Source organism: Gossypium hirsutum, chromosome D02 (genome assembly GCF_007990345.1).
Source record: "Gossypium hirsutum isolate 1008001.06 chromosome D02, Gossypium_hirsutum_v2.1, whole genome shotgun sequence".
Classification (NCBI taxonomy): domain Eukaryota; kingdom Viridiplantae; phylum Streptophyta; class Magnoliopsida; order Malvales; family Malvaceae; genus Gossypium; species Gossypium hirsutum.
In genome coordinates this window covers 49,737,387-49,762,434 of record NC_053438.1, presented here as the reverse complement: position 1 = coordinate 49,762,434, position 25,048 = coordinate 49,737,387, and the positions used below count along the sequence as shown (strand labels likewise).

The 25,048-nt window shown below is 35.4% G+C and overlaps 1 protein-coding gene across 1 annotated transcript; it reads left to right on the top strand.

Moving 5' to 3' along the window:
* The first annotated feature begins 1,421 nt into the window (after positions 1-1,421).
* Positions 1,422-21,748, top strand: LOC107909965 (THO complex subunit 2). The gene is given in 34 exon segments (XM_041089366.1): positions 1,422-1,881; positions 1,971-2,096; positions 3,821-3,862; positions 4,949-5,008; positions 5,157-5,219; positions 5,499-5,579; positions 6,087-6,158; positions 6,235-6,282; positions 6,401-6,469; positions 6,569-6,702; positions 7,029-7,104; positions 7,384-7,577; positions 8,185-8,265; positions 8,426-8,630; positions 8,730-8,972; positions 9,062-9,142; positions 9,231-9,350; positions 9,438-9,497; positions 10,186-10,313; positions 13,034-13,130; positions 13,217-13,345; positions 13,577-13,680; positions 15,060-15,240; positions 15,374-15,555; positions 15,696-15,784; positions 15,787-16,301; positions 16,404-16,508; positions 16,989-17,144; positions 17,233-17,313; positions 17,947-18,396; positions 18,488-18,689; positions 18,798-19,639; positions 20,803-21,113; positions 21,318-21,748. Coding segments are annotated over 34 exon segments (5,532 nt in total). The 5' UTR covers positions 1,422-1,746; the 3' UTR covers positions 21,388-21,748.
* Positions 21,749-25,048: the final 3,300 nt, after the last annotated feature.

Here is a 25,048-nt window from a genome sequence, read left to right as displayed (position 1 = left end):
CTTACAACTTTCATACTTGCACAGACCTATGCATGCATATAATCTCCATACAATCCCAGACAACAATATTCATTCATAGTCATAGAGTCCGACCAAATTCAGTAAATAACACAAACAACACATCAAACAAAACAACCCAGAATACCACCCAAATAATGGAGTACAGAAACTCACCTGCTATCTTTTGTCCTCACCAGCTTAGCTTTTTCAAACGCCATACCTCATTCGTCTTGGAAGCTAAGCACGACAACCCATATGCCAATTAAACCGGCGATATTCAAACTTAAAAATCCAGAATCCAGTATCAATCAAAAGTTTTCTCAAAGATTTCAAAATTCCTTACTTCTCTATTTTCTCAAATTCACAAATACAAAAAGATTAAGAAGCTTACCAGCTCACCGGATTATCTACTTTTCGGGCTTAAACCTCACGATCACTGCCTCATGCAGAGCTTTCCTCAACTTTCTCTTCTTCGGAGCAACCAAAGAAGACAATGCAGAAGAGAAGAAAATAAAACAAAAATGAGAAGAATTCTACCTGTAAATATATATGGCCTCTTTCCACGCATGGTCACCAAAGCCCCAAATAACCATCCATCAATAATCATTATGCCTCCCACTAAGGAACCAGCTGGTTCCAACTTAACTAAACTAAAATTGAGATCTAACTATTTACCATTTAGCCACTAGAATTTCCAGATTTTTCAGTAGAGTCCAGCGAACCTACAAATTCTTTCAATTAACTCCCAATCTTTCTTGATTTTAAGACTTAATTAAAACTGGGTGTGACATGTGGACTGTTGGAAGATAAGTATTTACGTTTTGTCCCAATCTAACACCCTTAATCTAAGGGATTTGGCACGATCAATTGGATCCAATCCTTAAGATATATTTCTCCAAATGAATTGATCTTCATTGACGGGCTCGAATAATTCCATAATATTAGCATAACCCAAATATTTTGTTATAATAAATTGTCAACTCCAAATATAGCAAGTAGTAATCTATCGTAGTGGTGATAAAAATGAGCACTTTCATTTATACATAGCAACCACTTAAAATACTTACCTTAACATTGAGGAATGTATTCTATAAATGGTGTTACACAAAACATTACAAGATTTTAAATTAGTGTAACGAGGTTATGTAATAGCACAAACATTAACAGTAATAATTAAAGTAAAAAGGTAGCTTATTGTATAATCACTCAAAATATTACGTAAGTTTTACGAAATTGTGTAACTTGATAATGTGTTTTACACAAAATATTACTATATCTGATGTAATAAGGTAATATTTTGTGTAATAAAAACCTTGAAATTTTAAACCGGATTATGGCCTGACCCGGCCATAAACTCTGAGTTGAGACTTACAGCTCAATATGATGTGTATGGTTTAAGCAGGGTTTGGATCGAGCCGGGCTATGGTGATGCAGCCCAAACAATAAGAAGTCCTAAACCGGACGAATCATTATCATCTCGGAAATCCATTCCTCAAAACCATAACACACAGATCAATCATATTCTTCATTCATATCACGGAAACCCTAAGAAGACCCTCTCGTTTTTATTTTGGTTTCTCATCATTCACATCCCCCATGAAAAGCCCATTTAATTACCTTCCAGCCACTCCCGTATCCCTCCTCTTTCTCTCTGCGATCTCAAACCCCAACCCTTTCCTTTAATCTCTAGGGTTTGTGGAAAACAAAAATTAAAAATAAAGGAAAAGAACACAAAAAAGAACAGAAATGTCTCTCCCTCCTATAGAGTGTATATACGTGACAGAGGAAATCATTCGCGAGAGCAAAAATGGAAACTCTAACTTCTCATTCTCTTCACCTGTTCCCATGCTTCGCTTTCTCTACGAGCTCTCCTGGGCCATGGTATTTGCTTTTCTTTTTTGGGGTCAGTTTGTTAAATTTTTATGTGTGTATATTCTTTTAGTTGAGAATTTGTTACTGCCGTTTGATAGGTGCGCGGGGAATTGCCATTCCAGAAGTGTAAAGCGGTCTTGGATGCCGTAGAGTTTACAGAGAGAGTGTCGGAGGATGAGTTTGCCTCCTGCTTTGCTGATATCGTCACGCAAATGGCTCAAGACGTGAGTTTTTCTTTTTGCCGAAGATAAATTGAAGCATTTTTAATAAGTAGGTAGAAATAGGGAAAAAATTGAAGGTGGAGACTTGCTTTTGTTTTAGTTAGCAAATGCAACTAAGGAGTTTTTCTATCCAACTTGGATCATTGTTGAATCCACTCTTCATTGTTTCTAAGCATATTTAGAATGGCGGGTCAGTTATATTGTAATTCTAAAGCTTGAGTCCTTAATTTTGTTTAGTTGAGGATTAAACATGGGTGAATTCAAGTTTACTCAAGAAATGCTCCTGGATAGAGAAAAAGTGTTAGTATGATTCATTAAGCAGACCCCACAAAAGGAAAACTTTATGCTCTTCTTTAATTTCTGTGCTAAGGTTTTATAGGTCACAACAATGCTTTTCCTTGCTATTGCCTATGGTTTTGCTACTGTCACATTTTCGCTAAAGTGGTATCTATTTTTCAACTTATCTTGTTAGGCCAACTCTAATCCTAATTGAAAATTCTTAGAATATAAGGGTCTATCTGTTTCATGGAAAACTGTTGTTAGAAAATATAGAGAACCCCTTGATGAATCTACCTGTCTACGATGTATCTATTCCTTTCTTATTATGTACCTTCTTTTGACTATTGCACTATGCATTATTTAGTAACTGCATGAATCCCCTTCTGGAAAATAGAACTTTTATTTAAAAATTGAAGCTTTCTGTTATTTGGATAATTTTGACTGTTTTTCAGATGCATTTATATAGAAAAGGATTGATCTCCAAACTTAAGGGGCCATATTTTTTTGTTTGTTTTAACTTTTAATATTAGGGGGTCCTTTTTTTGCATTGGTTCTAGAAGGGATCAGTTCCCATAAAAATTAAAAAAAATAATATAAAAACTTTATTATTAAAAGAAAGCACTATTTTAAAATTTTGAAATCATTGATTTGTGTTTTCACACATTAAATAATTTTATTGTAATTACTTTTACATATTAACACACAAAAAAAAAAACATAAAATAGGATCAGTATACATAAATTATCATGTTTATCAAAAACAACCTGACCCATGATTTTTTCACTTAATTTAAGAAGAAAAAATAATGTTATTTATGAACGTATGGGATCAATAGTTTTCTGCTTTGCTTGAGCTTTTTGAAAATGGGTTAGTTGTCGTTGACATGAAGCTCATTTTCTGTTGACCAAGTTAATTGATATCTTTTTAATTCTAATTAAAAAAAAAAAGGTTGATTAGGTTTGCGAGTTAGTTGTATCAAGCATTAGGATACTCAAACTTGGTTTCTCAATAGCTCGAGCTCGGCTCAATGCTAGGTGATTTTGAAGTGTTTTTAGCCAAGCCCAAGTAACTTGCCACAGCAAGTGTTTTGGTTGATGGGGCTGGGGCATAGGGACTGACATAGAGTTCTGTATTGTTCCAATGTGGTTGTTTATGCTTGTGTTGAGAGGAAATAGGAGATTAAAGGAGGGGTAAGGAGTGGGAGAGAGAACTTTGAATTTTGTTAGTCCTTCTAGTGTGGTGTATTTTATGTTTTATGAGTTGGGCCCTTTTAGGCAGTTCTTTTTACTGTTTTGTAGCTCACTTCATCTTTATGAACGCAATGGTGTTCTTGTTGGTTCATTGTATCCCTGCATTATATTGGCTTTGTTATAAACAGCCAATTACTATTTCTGGAATGTGTTTCTTGACATGTTTAATTGTAGCTTTTGGATTTTTCTTGTTTGCAGTTTACAATGGCCGGAGAATGCCGCATTAATTTGATAAAATTGGTCAGTATATAATCTAGATGCACATATTTTCCATGCAATTTGTTTATGTTTTCTTATTCCTTATTCTTCCCTTTCTATTTCTTTTTACGTTTTATTGTTATTAATGCTATGTTTGTTGAATGTAGTCTTATGGGAGCTCTAACTTGATCTCTTTATAGTAAAGACCTTTTTGATACACTGAAAATAAAGGGCTAAAGATTAAATGCTGTAATGCTGTAAGTTCTTCAATTTGTTAGTTTACATAAGTGATCAATAAATAGGTTTGTCCACAACTACTGTAGTAATTGATGAAAGTTATTTATGTTCTGATTTGATCCATATGGTATAAAAAGCAGGCACCTAAAACTTAAATAAATTTGCACAAAGGGTCATAGGATGCTTTGCAGAACTTTTCTACTAACACGAACACTTCTTAGTTGTTAAGTACTCTGTTTGATTAGGATGCAAGAAGCATGGAACTTCTGATGCAACAGTTTTATTTTTTGCATGAGCTTCTTTTGTTTTTGCTTAATTAAGTGAAGAATTAGTTGTTAGATTTCAAGGACCTATGAAATTTAACTTTGATGAGATAATATATCCACAGAATTAGGAGAGAGAATTTGAAACTTAGCTGAACCTAAATTTGGATATTGTAGATTGAACCTCAATGTAGAGCATTAGTCGGTAACCTTTACGGAATTGACCAAAAAATAGTAACTCTGTTGTCGAGTGATGGATGAGTGGGTGAGTTGTCATTTTTTGTGCAAGAATTACTTGTTTGAACATTGAAATTAAGTATATAACCTGTCAATTAAGTTGGGACTTGGAAGGTGAATATTTAATGCAGTCAAGACAATTCAAGTTCAATTTTATTATTAGGAGCTGAGAGGAGGAACTGAATGAATCTCATAAATGTCTAATATCTTTTTCATTATTTTTTATCATATTTTATTGAATCTAATAGTATTTTATCGTTGCACAATCATATTTTAATTCTGTTCGTCATCTGCAACCAGACATGTTTTGCATATTTATATGACCTTTGTGATTGTGTATTAAGAGAAATTTCCTATTGCTTATCTGCTGGGTTTATGGTCTTTGTTTTAGGCAAAGTGGCTGGTGGAGTCTTCATTAGTTCCATTGAGGCTTTTCCAGGAGCGGAGCGAAGTAATCTTTTTTTTTTTTGGTGAACTTGTTATGTTGTTGGTCATTTGTTGTTTATTTCTTGATTTTAGACCTCTAGGATTTTTTCCCTGAATGGTTAGATCTCCGTTGACATGTTAACTTTCTACTAATGGAAATTATTTCATTCCAGGAAGAGTTCCTATCAGAGGCTGAGATGATCAAGATAAAGGCTCCAGATTTGAAGGTTAAAGAGGTAAGTAAATTTAATCTGTTCGACATAATATCTGTTGATTCATGCTTAATTGTCTGGTTAGGCCAGAAATTTCAACTATTGACTCACATTAAATATGGAAATACAAACTTTGTTTAGTTACGTGGATAATAAATTTTACTACCAAGAACTAGTCTAGGAGTCATGTATGTCGGCCTGCTAAACTGATTAAATCAGGTACTTGCATCAGTACATGTGCAAGAAATGAGGTTGAGGTAATACTGAATTTCCTTGTTTGATGTATTTTTGTACTTATTCCAGGTCAGGGTAAATACACGTCTTCTTTATCAACAAACAAAATTTAACCTCCTTCGAGAAGAGAGTGAGGGCTATGCTAAGCTGGTATGACCACAATTTGATAAGATTTTTGGAATATATATATTTTTATGTATCACCTTTGGTTATATTTTCTTGAAGATGTGGGGATGAAACCTATTGCAGTGATTTATTCATTGATCTTTTGCTGCCTATTAGTAAAAATGTGGTCTTGCATGTTTTATTCTTTGGCCTGTTTACTTGGTGCTCTTCCTACACCTTTAGGAATTTTGATTATTTTTCCTAGCATTTTGATGGATATTTGAAATTAGGTTGTAGTTGGTTTCTGCATGTCATAAAGACCATCGGACTTCCTATTGGCATACAAACAGAAATCCTAGTACAGAAACCAGAATTGCTTTATAGGGAAGTGAAATTTGTTTGATAGGATACTGAGGCTTGCCTCGGTAGTTTTCATAAGATTTTTATTAGGCTAGGATTTGGACGGTTGGATATCTAGTATTGATTAGTGCTAGAGGCCCATGCCATTACTTAATTTTTGGTCCTCTGAATTACTTTGATGTGCATCTGTAGGTTACTCTCCTTTGTCGAGGTTCTGAAGATTCAACTCAAAATTCATCAACAGCAAGAATAGGCATCATCAAGGTTTGATCTGTTTCTGTTTAGCATTTCTTTAATTTTAGTTGTGGTCTGCATAGTGTAATTGTTGTAACTTCTGCAGTCATTAATTGGGCATTTTGATCTGGACCCCAACCGTGTTTTTGACATTGTAAGTTTTTTCTAATCTTTGCTGATTATCTTATTCCACCCTTGATTATTCATCCTATTTTGTTGTACATTGATTCTGTTGAATGAATTTTTAAGACAATAATTTCCTGATTCATTAGGTATTGGAGTGTTATGAACTTCAGCCGGATAATAATGCTTTTTTGCAATTGATTCCCATCTTTCCAAAGGTACAGGTCACTCAATTCTGGTTTGAGATGAATGATAATTTATGTTATCCTGGATCTTGAGAACCTTTGGGTTGCTTATTTGTTTGTGAATTCCTGCAGTCTCATGCTTCACAAATTCTCGGTTTTAAGTTTCAATTCTATCAGCGCATGGAAGTAAATACTCCTACCCCATTTGGGCTCTATAAGCTTACAGCATTGCTAGTGAAGGAAGAGTTTATTGATCTTGATAGCATGTGAGTTACTTGATATTCATTATCCTCTAATCTGGTGAATCCTTTTGTTCTAGTTTGTTTCTAACAGCGGAGAACTAATCCAGTATTGCATTTCAAAACTGAAGTTAGTAACATGTTCTTTTTGTAATAGGATCTAAACACTCTTGTAGTTACCATTTGATATTGATAATCCATGCCTTGAAGTGGCAAAGTGATTTTTGGTGTCTATATTTATGGTGGAAATATTTATGTTTACATTCTAAAAATTTGTATTTTCTCATTGATGGCATTTCGTAAACTATTTCTATCTGCAATTTCTAGCTGGTCTGATTTATACATATGTGCAGCTATGCTCATTTACTTCCCAAGGATGATGAGGCATTTGAGCATTATAATGGTTTCTCCGCAAAACGGCTTGATGAGGTATTTTTACTGCTAGGTCCCCCTTTCCCCCCTTTGTACTTAAATTGCTATTATTGCAAATTTATGCTCATATTTTCTTGTATAAAAGTGTGTGGTGTTTCCTTTCTTTTTCTTGAATTGTTTTTGCATCCAAGTCGTTAATATCTCTCCCTTCCCCTGCCCCCTCCAGAGATTGGTGATCACCAATAAATTGTGGTTTAAAAGCTGTATTAGTTTCCTCTGGATATTGTTGACATATTTTAGCCTGTAATTCACTGTATGATTACCAAATTTTTGCAGGCTAACAAAATTGGAAAAATAAATCTTGCTGCTATTGGTAAGGATCTCATGGAGGATGAGAAACAAGGAGATGTAAGGATAGACCTTTTTGCTGCTTTAGATATGGAAAATGAGGCTGTCGCTGAAAGATCTCCAGAGCTTGAGAATAGTCAAACTTTAGGCTTGCTTACTGGTTTCCTTTTGGTAGATGATTGGTAAGCTTGTTTGTGGTTTTCGACTTTTTGTGGTGGTTATTGTATGCTTGTTAGTTTCCATCTGTTTTTATCCCCTCTCTCTATCCCTCTTAACTTTTTTGCCAATCTTGCTTCTTTGTTATTTCCTTGATGTTGTTAGATTTAAATAATTTCCTTACTGGCTTTGAATTTGTTTTCCTCCTGACCTTATTTTGCATTTGTTCTGGGTGGGGATTCTAGCTTTTGGCTGAAACTTTGATTTGCAATTGTCCTGGTAAATCAATGTTCTGCTTTTCAATAACCGGCAATGTGCTTAGGTTGTATATTCTCCTATTTTAAAGCAGTGATATGTGCACCACCTGGTCATCACCATTTTATTACTAAAAGCACCAAAAACTTGACTTAAGCAATAACTGTGTCATGTGTGGACAATGCTGTTATTATTGTTGCCAGTGACCTATCGTAGAGTGTCATTCATTTTTTGGGTACTTACATAAGCTTCAAAGTGGAGTATATTGATGATGTTTCTGCCTGCCTTCTGTGTATGAATTTTGTGACTTACTATGCATAGTTAAAATTTTTAGCAAGTCTTTAAAGAAATTTCTACTTAAGTTGTCATACTTCTCAGGTACCATGCCCATATCCTCTTTGATCGCCTTTCACCTCTTAATCCAGTGGCACATGTTCGAATCTGCAAGGGGTTATTTAGGTAAACTCTATGTTCCTTTTTCTGTATCCTGGAGGGTGGTTGGGGATTTGATATGAGACTCCTCAATTTAGTTGCCTGGTTGTGTTTGCACTTTAAGAAAGCTTACTGTTTCATCACATATTGGTTTGCTATTGTTCATAACTATTGTATACATATTCAGGCTCATTGAAAAGTCAATCTCTTCAGCATATGATATTGTTCGCCAGACACATCTCCAAAGCTTTGTGTCTCCCTTGGGTATTGATAACGTGGATACAAGAGGTACAACGGTCAGTAACTCCTTTATTGATCTTCCTAAGGAACTCTTTCAGATGCTGGCTACTGTTGGACCTCATCTTTACCGTGATACACTACTGTTGCAGAAGGTATTGTAGTAGTGTTAATGTGCTCAGGGTCAACTTTTTCATCTATTTTGTTTCCTCCTAGAAGGCACTGGTGATCGTGCATGCTTTCGTCATTGGCAGGTATGTAGAGTTTTGAGAAGTTATTATTTATCTGCCCTTGAGCTTGTAACTAATGCTGATGGAGCCTCAAATGGGGAAATGGTTACCACTGGACATCGAAATTCTCGTCTTCACTTGAAGGAAGCAAGACCAAGGGTAGAGGAAACTTTAGGAGCGTGTCTACTTCCTTCTTTGCAACTTGTACCTGCAAATCCAGCTGTTGGGCAAGAGATTTGGGAAGTAATGAATCTCCTTCCCTATGAGGTTGGCCTTCCATCAGTTATTTCATACTTCCCTTTGAGAATTTATTAGACATGGTAGACAATCTTGCTAGATGAACCTCATCTGCTTAGGTGCGATATCGGTTATATGGCGAGTGGGAAAAGGATGATGAGCGGAATCCTACAATATTAGCTGCAAGACAAACTGCCAAGGTAAAGTAGCATATCTTCTTAATAGGATTCTTATTTCTTGTCAAATTTGGTTCATAAAGGGTTGTTTTGAACCTCTGCTATTTTGTAGCTGGACACAAGGAGGATTTTGAAACGGTTGGCTAAGGAAAATTTGAAGCAGTTAGGTCGGATGGTTGCTAAACTTGCTCATGCTAATCCAATGACTGTACTGCGAACCATTGTTCACCAGGTCTTGTGTTTTTATCATTGATTATTCTCAAGTATTATGCATTGTCAAAAAATTACATGGGTCCATTACCCTTTGGATGTTTTTCAGATTGAGGCATACAAGGATATGATTACTCCCGTTGTTGATGCATTCAAGTATTTGACTCAGGTCTGCATCTATTTTACCTTTCCTTGTGATTTTTCTTCCATTGCCTTACCTCTTTCCTTTTTTCCTTGTTGGTGGTCATTAAAGATAATTTATGTACATCTTGTCCCCTTTTCTTGGTTATGGTTCCTTGTTCAACTTGTCAAAACTAGCACTGGAATATGGTACTTCAAAGGTGGTGAAAATAGAGAAAACAATAGAGAAGAATAGATTGAAACATCATAGGAGTGGAAAGGAGATAATTTAAAAAATAATAATAAAAGGGTGGAAACTCTGCTAGCCACTTTTTTTCCTTTTTTTTTTGATTTAATTCATAAATGACCAATTTCTTGACTGGATTAATGTATAGATGGAATTTTATCATGGATTAATTGGTAGATAACCTGCTGTTATTGTATTATCTTGTCTAATATAACAAAATTTACTATAATGAAATCAGAATATGAATCTAAGCGCAAACCAAAATCTTAGCAATTCAAATGAAAATTAATTTGTTTAAAATATAAATTTCTAAATTTGGACTTGTCCAAACATTTCTTTATTCAAGAATTTCAAACTCAAATTGCAATCAATATTCAAGTACAGATCCAAATTAGACTGAATCTGAACTTTGATTGGGATATATTCTTTTGGTTGTTGTGCACTATATAGTATCTTGATTTTTTATTTTAAATCTTTTCTTTCTGTGCAGCTTGAGTATGACATTTTGGAATATGTTGTGATTGAACGACTTGCACAAGGAGGACGAGATAAACTAAAGGATGATGGTCTAAATTTGTCAGATTGGCTTCAATCTTTGGCATCATTTTGGGGACACCTGTATGTATAGTTATCTCTTTGTAAAAGTCTGCAGTTTTTTATGCAGTTATGTTCCACCAAGATATGTTACATTTCTTGTTTTCCTGTTAGAGGTATATTGTCCAAATTATTGCAACATGAGTCTGATTTCTTGTGGTCTGAGCCATTTGTGTGGCTGTTGTATCCTCATGGTTTTTAGTGACTTTCTTTGAAGGGGATTACTAGTTCATAACTGTACGAACTCTTTCCTTGCCTGCATTTTTATGTCCCTTTTGGTATTTTTGTTGCTGAATTTGTTAGAACATCTGAAGTACGGGTTACAATCTGTATGGAATGTAGATATGTGTTGGGTTGAGATGCTTTACTTGAGTTTCCGGGTTGCAGATTAAGCTGGGAAAAGCAAGATGACTGGAGCTGGTAGTTGGTGGACATTAGCGATTTTGACTCCCTTATTTCTGATGTCTGATAAGTTTCATCATTGTGACTTGCCAGTTAGGCAGGCATTACAAACAGAGCTACATAGACTGTAACTGAGGTTTAACATTGAAGACCATTAATTGTGAAAAGATGATATTGTTAAACTGTGAGGTTTTCCATAAGTATCTTCTCCAGTTTCAGCCATGCAATTGAAATGCAATAAAATGAGAAAGGCACTCCTTAGAGAATTCAAATGTGATACAGGACCATGAACCATGGATTCTGTTAAGGGAAAGACTTTGTCTCTGAAATATACTGGTATAGTGGTTCGTATTCAATCCCCTATATTGGTGATGTTTTGCAAAGCTGTTAAGTGAATGGAAGATGTTGGTGATTAGAATGCAAAGGACGTGATGGTTAGCAATTTGGAGCTTGTATTACTGATTAATTGAAAGTTCATGATGAGTTATTTTGGTGATATAGATAAGGCTTAAGTTTGGCAAGAGATGTTGGTCAAAATTCTACTGTTTACGATGTGCAAATTTCCATCTGTTCTGCTGGCACCTAGATGATTAGAAATGGGACTCTGTTTTAACGTCCTGGTTTTGTGAACAGCCTAGACATAGGTTGGGCTAAACATAGAAATCTGCTGTTTCTTTGGGTTATTGATTCTAGTACCTCCCTCCTTTGTGTTGTTCGTTCTAGTTATTTGTTGGATATGTCCTGTCAGTAGCTGCTGGAATCTTCCAGGGAACATATACTGGGTCAAATTTGATTTTTTTTTTGGAAATTGCAACACTATTTAGGCTGCAAAAGAGGGTTATTCTTTCGGAAGAGATGTTGATGCGCTTACCAAATATATAAGTGATCAACGGAGAAAGCGGAACTTTGGTTCTAGCTGCCTTAATGGTGGTTCATTGGTAGTTCATGAATTTTGGGGTCCTCATAGTTGTCCAATGCTTAGCACAGCTGTGTTCTCCTGCCATTCGTAAAGGAAATGTAATGAAGTTCTTCGCTTAACATGTGAGATGGAAGAGTTTTGCAACTCTTTGAAGTAAAATTCTAGTTCTGTGGAGGCAACAATCAGAATTTTGAGGGGCGCATTTTAATTGTTAAGGTCTGTCTATCTGAGCTCGCAATGTTGTCAGGGCTGGTCAGTTACAATAATTAGGCTAGTTCTTAATGGAGCACTGAAAATTTCCCTTGCTATACTATTGCTCTCTTGACCTGTATGTTAACATTTGCTTTGTGTTCTGGTCATGTCAGCTTCTGTCTTGCACATATTTTTACAACCAGTCTTTCTTCCCCTCCCTTTTTGTCATTTACTCTTGCTTTCTCAAGGGTGGCTGATTCTTATTGTAGTTCAATAGATGATGTATTCATGGTAGCTTGTAGACTAATGATCAGCCAGTTGTCTGAGTTTTACCTAAATGGTTATGAAATTCTGCTCCTAAGGTGGTCTGTTTGGGTGCTATGGTTTCATTTATGAATATGGGATCTGACAGCTTTTTTGGTTTGTGTTTTTTTCTTTCTTTTCCTTAATTTAGGAGGTGGTGGAATTAAATTTTGACCACAATTTGAGGCCTGAATGGAAAGAATATGATGATAAGCTGGTGGCCGACTATTAACATATTATATGGCATCTATCATTTTTGAGTTTTGAACAAGTCCACTGGCACAGTTAGATTCTTTCTTATTAACAAGATTAGGATAATATCAAGCTGGTAGATTAGTAGGTGTCTCACCTACTCTGTCTTCATATTTTTTCAATGTGTTAGCATTTAAGTTTACATACAGCTTTGCATGGTAATATTTTCCAAGTTTATGAGGGTTTTAATTCAAATTTAATGCAATTTGTTCCTTTTCTACTGATAGTTTTATAGGCATCTGCATGCATCAACACGCACACACACAAAATTTGGAAATGGAATAGCACATGCACAAAGTTTCTGTGGATAACTTGAATTAGAGTGATGCTTTTTTTTTCTCGTCATTTATACAAAACTCTGAATTTGCCTCTTTGCATGTCAGTCAGCTCCAAAGGCCGACCTTTAGCTTATTATTCAGTTGTCATGAAACCTTAGATTTTATTCATAAAGCTGTTTTGTTCGTTGGATTTTAGAGTGTTACCTTTAAAATTCATGAGATTTTATAGAAAATAAGTAATGAAACCCTTGCTGTTCTATACTTTCTGCTTCTTGTTTCATGCAGATCCTTTGTACTGTTCTATTTTTTCATTTAACAATGACTTTGATTATATGATTTTAAATTTGAGATATTTCATTATTACTTGAAATTTTACTAGATCAATTTTCTATTTGTAGGTGTAAGAAATACCCATCAATGGAACTGAGAGGTCTTTTCCAGTACCTGGTTAATCAGTTAAAAAAGGGCCAAGGAATTGAACTTGTTCTCCTGCAGGTACATAAAGATTTAGAGCTCAAGGGTTTTTCATCATTAAGCCTGAAGATTAAAGTTGCTAACTGGAAGTTTTATGATTGGGTCAGGAGCTTATTCAACAAATGGCAAATGTACAATTCACAGAAAATCTGACCGAGGAGCAGTTGGATGCCATGGCTGGAAGTGAGACTCTTCGATATCAAGCCACTTCATTTGGTGTAACTCGAAATAATAAGGCAATTACGTAAACTTTGATATTGGGCTAGTTTGTTACACAAATAATGATGTATTACCTTGTTCTCTATTATTGTTGAATTGTTGACCACTTAGATGATATCAGTAAATACAACTCTGTTCTTTTATGGAAGAAACATAATCAACATCTATCTTCAATGTGTCAGCATGTGTAAATGCTGTACTCCTGTTACGGCATATTGGTTTCTAATGATTATAAATGGTTTGTGCAGGCATTGATCAAATCCACCAATAGGCTCAGAGATTCGTTGCTTCCAAAGGATGAACCTAAGTTGGCTATTCCACTTTTGTTGCTTATAGCGCAACATCGTTCTTTGTAAGTTGCACAACTTTTCTTTAGATAGTTGATACTATAATGGTTAATTGAATAGATACTCTTGGGTGGTGGTTGTTGGTTATGCAGGGCTTCTGGTGTATCCATGCATGCATGTTATACACTATTCTCTGTGATGCAATTTGTAAATATATCTTGCACGTGTTATTTCATTTATACCCATTTCTGGTTTATTATTAAGAATTTGAGGTTTTTACTGGATAGTGAGAAGTTCCAAAATTTCAAGATTTGTTTGAAACATTTGTAAATTGTTTCTGTATGCATGTCTGCTGACTTTCATTTGGCTGTAGGTAGATAGCTCATTTTGAAACTGTTTTGATTTGGCAGAACGAAAATGTTCCATGTAAACATGGTCTTCTTTCCTCTTTTCCCTTTTCGTTTCTATTGTTTTCCCTTTGTCTTCGCTCCACCTCTCCTTTAATTCCCTTTTCTTTCCTTAATTTCTTTTCTTAGTTTTTCATTTTTCTGTTTCGTTCACCTTTTAAGCTTCGTCTTCCTTCTTCTGTACAGTTCTATATTATTTTGCCTCTTCCCTTCCTGGTTTCTCTTATTTCCTCCCTTTTTTCATTTTGCCCCTTTGCCTTTCACCCCTGTCCCTTCCATGGACCTCTTGTTCTATATTGTCTCATGGTGTATGAGCATCATTTGTGTCTTATCCTCTTCAGCCATGTCGTGTGTTCTCTTATTTCTTTTCCATCTTTTTGCTTCCATCTCTTGAATGGTACTCCATTTTCTTTTTTCATAGCCTCCTTGCTTTCCCTTGCGAAAACTCCTTGATGTCTTCCATACTTAAGGGAGCAATTGACTTCTGGTTTTACTTAATTCTGTTTTATTTTCCTTTTCCTCTTCCTTTTGTGGCCAATTGACTCCCTGTTCTCTGTTGGCAGTGTTGGTAATAGTGAAAGAAGTCTCTTTTATTTTTTTTTCCTTCCTCCTTTACCTTCTTCATTGTGCTGTGTTGGACAAGAGAGTGGGAAGAAGACTAAGAGGGATTGTAGTTAAGTAGTTGTTATTATTGTAGGACAGAAAGACCTATCACAAGGTATCACGTTGCTCTATAAAGCTTTGTGCCAGCTTGTTCTTTTACACATTCTTGTTTTCCGTAATGTTCATAGATCTATGATACATGGTTATCTCAACAACATGATCAAGAAAGAATGCTTATAAGGTTAATTCTGAACCCAAAAAAAAGAAGGATAAGGTTAATAGTATTGCATTTTCTCTCTAGTCTACACTTCTGCAAATGTGGTTCTTGATGACGAATTATGTAGTTAGATTCCAATCCTGCCTAAATAAATTTCGAAGTTTCTCTATGACTCCTGGAATCAGTTGTTTAACCACATTTCTTTTATCATCTGCAGGGTTGTCATAAATGCAGATGCTCCTTACATTAAGATGGTCAGTGAGCAGTTTGACAGATGCCATGGGACTCTTCTTCAGTATGTAGAATTCCTATGTAGTGCAGTGACACCAGCTGCTGCTTATGCTCAATTAATTCCCTCACTTGATGATCTTGTTCATATGTACCACCTTGATCCTGAGGTATGTTTAGTTCCCTCTGAATCCATTTGTGTTCTCCACTCTTGCTGCACCACTTTAGAGGTCTGGGAATCCGCAACATGGTTAGAAAGAACAATGTACAAAATATTTTGTGAGGTCATTTTTCTTGTTGCAGGTTGCATTTTTGATATATCGTCCTGTGATGAGGCTCTTCAAGTGTCAAGGCAGTCATGATGTTTTCTGGCCTTTAGATGCCAATGGAACTGCAGATATTACTGTGGCATGCTCAGAGTCTGAAAGTAAGGATGATTCTAGCCGAGTGATACTGGACTTGGGTCCTCCTCGGAAGCCCACAATGTAATAGTATTATTTCCTTTCCTTTGTACATGCACATTTTTATGTTTCTGAATAAAACAGCTCAACAGACACAGTTCCCAAATTGTTTTTAAATTTTATTCTTCTCCATCTGATTGCTTTCCAAAACTGTTATTGTGCAGGTGGTCTGAACTTCTTGACACTGTTAAAACCATGTTGCCTTCTAAAGCCTGGAATAGTCTCTCTCCTGACCTCTATGCCACTTTTTGGGGCTTACACTGTATGATCTTTATGTTCCTAGAAATGTTTATGAGTCTGAAATTGCAAAGCAGCATGCTGCTCTTAAGGCTCTTGAAGAGCTTCCCGATAATTCTAGTTCAGCAATTAACAAAAGGAAAAAAGACAAGGAAAGAATTCAAGAAGCCTTAGATCGTCTAACTAGTGAACTTCATAAGCACGAGGAAAATGTTGCATCTGTCCGTAGGCGACTTACTCGTGAAAAGGACAGGTGGTTGAGTTCCTGCCCTGATACTCTTAAGATTAACATGGAGTTCCTCCAGCGTTGTATATTTCCTCGATGTACCTTCAGCATGCCAGATGCGGTCTATTGTGCAATGTTTGTCCATACTCTCCATTCTCTGGGCACACCTTTTTTCAACACAGTGAATCATATTGATGTTCTGATATGCAAAACCTTGCAACCCATGATATGCTGTTGCACTGAGTATGAAGCAGGAAGACTAGGAAGGTTTCTGTATGAAACACTAAAGATTGCATACTACTGGAAGGTAGAAACATATTCTCCGTTAAGCTCTTTCTCATATTATAATGTTAACTGAAACATTTTGTTTTATTTGAATGGTTTTTGTGGACCACTGCTTCCTTTGCAGAGTGACGAATCCATCTATGAGCGGGAGTGTGGAAATATGCCAGGCTTTGCTGTGTATTATAGATATCCAAATAGCCAGCGTGTTACATACGGACAGTTCATAAAGGTAAGTTATTATGTATTTTGGTTCCCTAAGATGTCCTTTTGGTTGATAGTGTTGTAATCTTCTTAGTGCCTCAGGTTCATTTGGGGAAACATTTAGTAGGTGGGTGTCCATTTCATGTCCTCTCTAATTCTATAAAAGTACATGAAATAAATTCATGTATTGAGAATATTTCTATTAGTATCTTCTAAGGATAAAACAGATGTACCAAATTGTTGTAATCTTCTTTGTGCCTCAGGTTCATTTTGAGGAAACATTTAGTAGGTAGGTGTGGATTTCAATTCGCAGCTGCTGGCTTGAAATTGGTCTAAACTTTGTCATAAGAATTTGCTTGCTTACATTGTTTGACTGACACTTGACCTTGTTAAAACTGATGACCTGTTGGATTGATCACTTAACCAGTTTTGCCCTGAATGCTTGTAATATTAATGATTCTTGTCTGTGATTGAGTCAGAATTTTTAATTCTTTATTTCTTTTGAAAGGTACATTGGAAATGGAGCCAAAGAATCACAAGGTTATTGATCCAATGTTTGGAATCAACCGAGTACATGGAGATTCGTAATGCTTTAATAATGCTGACAAAAATTTCTAGTGTTTTCCCTGTTACCAGAAAGAGTGGGATTAACCTAGAAAAAAGGGTAGGAAATGTGTAGAACTTTCAATGGCTAATTGGATTTATTGTTTAGATCTATTTATATGGTCCTTTATTTAACCTCCTGGTTGCAGGTTGCGAAAATTAAAAATGATGAAAGAGAGGATCTCAAGGTGTTGGCAACAGGTGTTGCTGCTGCATTGGCTGCTAGAAAGGTAAATTGCTTTCTCAGTTTTCTGCCTAGGAAGCACTGATGCAAGCATAAGATGATATGGGCACCATGATATAAAGAAAAGCTCTGGTCAAATGACCTTGTATTTATGTGTATAAAGCTTAAACAGTTTGGCAAAAAAGTACTAAGGTTTGATTTGTGGCTGTTGCTTTTGTTGATTGATTTTTTCCATTAAATGTAAAAGGTGAAAAGCAAAATTATTTAAAATGTAGCTAATAGCTAAAGTGGACCATTGCATAAATTTGTTATCTAAAGAAGTTAAAAGTTAAAATTGGTTAATCAAAACTATTATTTGCTTTTTTGTAGCAAAATGCTCAAATACTTTTGCCAGTTTCTATTTTGTAATTGTGAAAAATGGAGGAAAATGCAGTAAGGCAAACTAATGTGTTTCTGTTTGCTCGTGGTATCCATTCAATGCAAGAACATGTCAAATATTTAAGTTCTTGTCAGAGACAACAATAATGTCCATTTTGGCTATCTAGTGCATTTAGGGCTTGTTGGATACAGATAGAATACTTCTTTGATCCGTGCTTATTCTTATTCATATTTAAAACATGATGTCTATTCTTCCTGTTTATTCATGTGTGTCTGTGTTGGCCATTTTTATACCCTGCAGTCTTCATGGGTTACTGATGAGGAATTTGGAATGGGATATCTTGAGCTAAAGCCTGTACCACCAATTGCTTCAAAATCTGTTGCTGGTAACACAGTTGCTGCACAAAATGGTTCATCAGTTAATGTTTCCCACAATGAGGCTGCTAGTGGCAGGACAGTTGCCCTTGGAACTCAACAGTCGGATGTGAATTTGGTCAAGGACCAGGTTTCAAGAACAAAACCTGATGGGCGATTGGAAAGAGCAGAAAATGCCCCTCTTGGTAAATCTGATTTGAAAACAAAAGGTGGTACATCAGCCAATGGCTCTGATGCTGCGTTATCTGTTACATTAGCTGCTTCACAAGCCGGAATAGCAAAATCACATGAAAATCAGAAACAGCCAGATGATTCTTCTAATAAATTGGATAAGCATGCAGCTAAAACTCCTGCGAAAAACTCTGCTGAATCAGAGGTATCTAATGTTCCCTTCTGGATATTTTGGGTTTTTTATTTTAGTAATTTTTTTTGGTGTTTCACATTTCACAATTTTTCTTCTCCATCAGTTAAAGGCCTCTTCCAAACGCTCTGTCCCTGTTGGATCTCTAACAAAGACACAGAAGCAAGATCCTGGAAAAGATGATGGCAAGTCGGGGAAAGCTGTTGGAAGAACTTCTGCAATCTCTGTCAATGACAGAGATGTTCCCTCTCATACAGAGGGTAGACAAGGTGGGACTACAAATGTTTCTTCAGCTATCACTTCCAATGGTAAAACTGTTTCTGCTTCACCTGAAGGTTCATTGGAATAGATATCCTTGGTTGAGTCAAACGTAGATAATGTAGATTTTTAGCCTTCTGATATGAGGTTTTCTGCAGGGAAAGATGATAGCTCTGAAGTACCAGATGCATCGAGGCCATCTTCTCGAATTGTTCATTCTCCCAAGCATGATAGTTCTGCTGCTGCTTCTAAGTCCAGTGATAAGCTGCAAAAGAGAACTAGTCCTGTGGAAGAGACTGATAGATTAAGCAAGCGCCGTAAAGGCGATGTTGAAGTGAAAGATCTGGATGGTGAAGTTCGAGTATCTGACAGGGAGAGGTCCACTGACCCTCGATCGGCAGATTTTGATAAGCCTGGAACTGATGAAGTAACAAGCTACAGGACTGGGGATAAGCCTTTGGATAGATCAAAAGATAAGGGAAGTGAGAGAAATGATAGGGATTACAGAGATAGATTGGAGCGCTCTGAAAAGTCCCGGGCAGATGATATTTTGATTGAGAAGTCGAGAGATAGATCAATAGAGAGACACGGAAGAGAGTGTTCTGTTGAGAGAAGCATTGATAGGAATTTGGATAGACTTGGTGATAAAGCTAAGGATGAGCGCAGCAAAGACGAAAGAAGTAAAGTACGATATGCTGATACATCCGTAGAAAAGTCTCATGCTGATGACCGGTTTCATGGGCAAAGCTTGCCGCCACCACCACCTTTACCTCCTCATATGGTCCCACAATCTGTTAATGCTACTGGTAGAAGGGATGATGATCCTGACAGAAGGTTTGGTAGTACAAGACACACTCAAAGACTCTCTCCAAGACATGAAGAGAAGGAGCGGAGACGGTCAGAAGAAAATTTGTTGGTTTCCCAGGATGATGGAAAGCGCAGAAGAGAGGATGACTTTCGAGAGAGAAAGCGAGAGGAAAGAGAGGGATTGTCATTGAAGGTATTGAACTGGTCTATTATTTTTATTATTACTTTTTTGTTTTTTTTTTTATGTGGTTATCCTACATCTATTATGTCTTACTTGTGGTCTTATAGTCAAGTTGAGTCTCTCTACCTATTACTAATGGGTTTTAGGTTGGATGCTTAATATGCATGTCTTCCATTCTTTCTGCACAATCCCATGTGAGGTTGTCCACATGTGATCCTTGTTGGAGTTTACATGTGAGGGGGAGGGTTAAGTAGTGTGATCCCATATCCTGTTAAGTCTTAGGTTTTCTGTGGTATTGTATTAGGTTGAGCCTCTAGATTACCAATTGGTGTTTGGCTGGATGCTTAACAATAATTATCAAGCAATAACTAGGCATAGTTTGGTGTTCAAATGTCATGAGCTATGATACTTGTTTGCATTCTTGGAGTATTTCTAAGATTTTGCTTGTAAATCTGGATCTTGTGGTGGTTTATTATTGGAATGCAGTTGATATCACTGTGATTTCCGACAATCTAGGTCATGAAGGTAAATTGTTTATGATGGGCCCTGGAGGAATGGCTGTAATTCCCTACTATTGTTTCATCAGATTTTGCTTGCCAATCTGGATTGAATCTTTGGTCTTTTATATTGGATAGTGTATGCACTTGTGACCAGACATTCACTTTAATAGGTCATGGAGGTTGCCTGTAATTCCCTACTATTTCATGAGATTTTGTTTGCCAACCTGGATCTATGCTTGTTTATATTTTGATAGCATATGCATTAGTTACTAATTCACTATAATGTTTGGATCTTCACTGACAATCAGAAATGATACATTACTACATGTAGCTAAGCCAAGATTTAGTGGGGCTTGGAGTGTTCCTTGGAATGCCAGGTCTATAATGGTGCCATACTAGATGTAGCTGTGTATTCTTGAGAATGATACATTACTGTATGTGCCTTTACATTGGGAGGTTGATAGGGTATTTCTTTTATTTCTCTTAAAACTTGATAACATATACGATTATGTATCATAACCGCCTTTGTAAATTTTGGCAGCTGTTAATCTAGAAAAGGAACAAAACCGCTCTTCTAATTTGCTCATTGGGTGAAAATCAGGCTTTGATATCTTATAGGTAGCTTATATTGTTGGGAAAAAGTTTTGGCTTACGTTGGTAAGTGGCTCTATGTAGGTGGAAGAGAGGGAAAGAGACAGAGAGAGGGACAGAGAGAAAGCAAATGTTGTGAAAGAGGATGATGTTGATGCTACTGGTGCCAAAAGGCGGAAACTCAAGAGAGAGCATTTGCCATCAGAGCCCGGGGAATATTCTCCAGTTGCCCCTCCTCCCCCACCTCTTTCCATTGGTATGTCACAATCATATGATGGAAGAGAGAGAGACCGAAAGGGTACCATGATGCAGCGTGGGGGTTACTTGGAGGAACCAGGGATGAGGATTCATGGGAAAGAGGCAACCGGCAAGATGGCTCGTCGAGACCCAGACCCGTATCCTTAATGTGAGCTAAATTATTTGTATATTTGTTTGAGCATAACTGCATATGTTGTCCTGTGAAAGTTGACAAATTCGTGTGTTATCCGAGCTGCATGTTCATGCAAAGAATAAATGTGAGCCTAGTAAATTTTGGCCTTCACATAAACTGTTGCCCTATTGCAAATAGAAAAAAAGCTATTTCCTTAATGAAAGTTTAGATTGTATGATCGGGAATGGGACGATGAGAAAAGACAGAGACCTGAGCAGAAGCGGAGGCATCGGAAGTAAGATAGGAGGAAAGGTTGTTTAATGCATAAAAAGGTGTTTTTTTTTTCTTGTCTTCGTTTACAGACGGTTGATGTTTGGTGCTGCAAATTTGGCTGTGGTTCCTTATGGCTCCTTGTCTATGGTTGCCTACAAATTTTCAGATTTCTGTTTAGAATTTATGGGGCGCTTTCTCCAGCAAGAAGGTTTCATGAATGAAAAGGGACTGCTAATTTATACAATTCTTGTAGTAGAGATATTGTAAATTCTTCAGCAGTCTGTACTGTAACTGTGTAACTATAGTATGCTTTTAACAATTTTGTTGTATGTTTTTTTTTTTTTGGGTTATCATTTCCTTAGAAAATGTAAAAGCTGCTTATCTTTCTGCAGGCGTCAGATTAATTACTAATCCTTAGATATTAAAAAGAATTCACCAATGTCAAAAGCTTTGTTCAAGTAAAGCAAGGCAAACTGAGTTGTGATTGCAATTAAACTAGAAAATTTCATCCATGCAAATCTCTAATAATCTGTTACTAAAAATAGCTCTTTATTTATATATTAATTTTAGGTTGTACATAATACTAGCACTTCAGCGTTAATTAGTTCAATTTGACCTTAATTATTATATATGTAATAAAAAGTATTTTTTTATTTTCCAAAGTCAATTGGCTGAATAAAATGCGCATTAAACGAATAATGTTTAATGAACAAATTTGCAGTCCATGAGATTTCCAGCTTTCAGTTTTCTTTATGCCTCTTCCTACCCAAGAGATCCTTGTATCATAGAGTTTTCGTGTTTTAGTTTATCTCAATATAAGTGGAACGATTCTAATTCTTATACTATTAAAAAGTGGGCAAATAACTGAACTCCAGGATAAAGAGCATTCAGTTTTCTATTAAAATAAATGTGGCAGTTTAATTCTTATTGTATTCAAAATTGAGAAAATAAAAATAATAAATGCAGTTGTGCGGTATGTAATATGGAATTGACTGAACCTAAAAAGGTAGAAATTTAAAAAACAAAAAATATATATAATATTCATAAAAGTTATAAAATATTCAAAATATTAAAAAAAACAAATATTTGAAAATTTTCTAAAAAAAATTCTTTTACATTCTTTAAACAAAATTCAAATTTTGAAATATTATTAAAGATATGTATTTATATATATATATATGATCTTAGAATGTTATATAATGGTTTTAACAAAAAAAAATGTTTTGAACTCAGCCAATTACATATGGACACGAATAGATATTTTCACCATAAAATGTTATAAATATAAGTAGTTAACAACGTATGGGGATAATTCTTTTTGGCACATATTGAACCATTTAAATTAAAAAGCACTAAACTGTTTTTGACTTAATTATTTATTAATAAAAATAATTAATAGTTTTTTTTAACTATAGTAGAATGATTAAATTGTTTTGTTTACTACAAGAATGTGTTGGGAATTTATTTCCATTAAAGTAAATGTCAACCATGTTTAATACCGTATTTAAAATTGTGTATGCATGAATATATAGCAATTTTAGTACTGGAATTGCAAGAAAAGAATGTCGGGAGTGTAGGTCAAAATCAACAGATTTTTAAATGTAAGATCATTTTTAAAAGCTCCTCTTTTTTCTTTTTCCCCCTTTCTTCAAGTTGACATTCTTTTTCCCTTTTCTCCGTTAGTTTTTTTTTTTTTATGTATTGTTGTTAGTAGGATTTATTATTTATTTGTGTCAAATTATAGAATAAAATTTTGAAATTTAAAATATCCTCTAAATCCTTATACACTTTATATATTTAAAATTTAGTGTTTTTTATTTAAAAAAATATAATCTCTCTACTTTTCAGATTTAAAAATCCAAATTCAGTTGTTACTATCTTTAACATTCTTCTATTAAATTCACTAGTTTAACATTTTGAGATTAAAAAATATAAATTCATTTGACAATCATGTAACAACGAAAGTAATGCTGAAAATGTTGATATGGATTAAAAAAACACCAATTAAAAAAAAACCAATTTTAACTTGTCATGATAAGATAATTTTTTTGTTGGAATTGTGTAAAATTAACATAGCATTTTTGTTGAAATAGTTAACAATATCAACTATTTAGACTAACTAATGAGATTAGAAAAGTAAAGAGACGAAATTATGTAAAAAAAAATTAAATGTATAGATTACATATCAAGTTTTAGCATAATATAAGGGCCAAAACTAAAATTTGACCATTGTCGAATATAAAAAAAAGGCAAACCCAAAAGAATTAAGAAGTTACGTGCCTCTAAAACTCACAGGCATTTAAATCATATATAAATACATAACATTTTAATTGAAAAGTTAATGGCGTTAATTATGTTTTTTAGTAGAATAAGATCAGAATTAAGCAATTACACAATAAAATCAACTAAGGCAACATAGAACCATTGCAATCAATTAAAATCAGATCTCTCACTAAATGTGGTGACTCCTCAATCAATTGTAGTTTCATGAAACTTGTAGCAGTACATTTGCCCAAGTGATCAGCAACTTTATTATGAGTTATTGGAATATGACGAATATGAACCTTCCAATTCCGATTTAGCAACCGATAAATTAGGCGAAGTTCTATCAAATTACTATCAGCAGCTCCACCAACCAAGATCGTCTCCACGAGTAAGGCATTGTCACATTCCAATTCCAACTGTCTAAATCCCTTATCCCATGCTAAATTTAAACCCTTAAATATCGCCCTTGCTTCAACCTTGAAGATTATATCTCCCCCAAGTCTCATTAAGAATCCACATAACCAGGATCCATTCATATCTCTAAAAACTCCTCCAATAGAAGCAGAAGATCTAAATGGTGAAACTGGACTATCCATATTGAGCTTAATCCAACCTATACCTCTAGAACAGACCAATGTGAAGCTGTCACTTGAGGATTATTATTACAATCGGTAGAAATTGTCCTCAAATAGTTCCTCATCCAACTTATGTTTGTATCCGCTGTCACCTGAGGATTATTATTACAATCGATAGAAATTGTCCTCAAATAGTTCCTCATCCAACTTATGTTTGTATCCGCTATCACCTGAACACTATTATGGCTATTAGGGAAAACATACTTGTTTCGATTCTTCCATAATAACCAACAAATAATAGGAAAAAAAAAGTCTGCCAATCGACTTGATTTCTCCCATAGTTCGTCAAACTTTGCAGATTCCACATAAGCTAGTCTCCCAACAACAAGGAAAAGAAACTCACCTGATTTTGGATTGGCACTAAAGATAACCAAACCACCTTTGAGAAGGAACAATCTCGAACTGCATGAACCCTAAACTCATGACCGATGCCGCATCTAGGGCAAAGTCCATCAGTAGTCATATGCCTCCTAACACGTTCCTCATTTGTCATTAATCTATTTTGCCACAGAAGCCAAAGAAAAACCCTTACTCGTTGGGGTACCTTGGCTTTCCAAACTAACTTCCAAACATTAGAATTATCATTTAGATCAACAAAGTGAAAATTTTTACACGTTTCTACAGTCAAAAATGCATCTTTTGTCGCCCATTTCCATGAAAGTCGGTCTGGACCTGCATCAGTTGATGTAGGCACCACAGTTGCTATCTGAGCAAGAATATTTTTCAGAAGATAACTCCTCAGTCGAGACCTATCCCAACCACCAGTAACATCCATTACATCGCACAC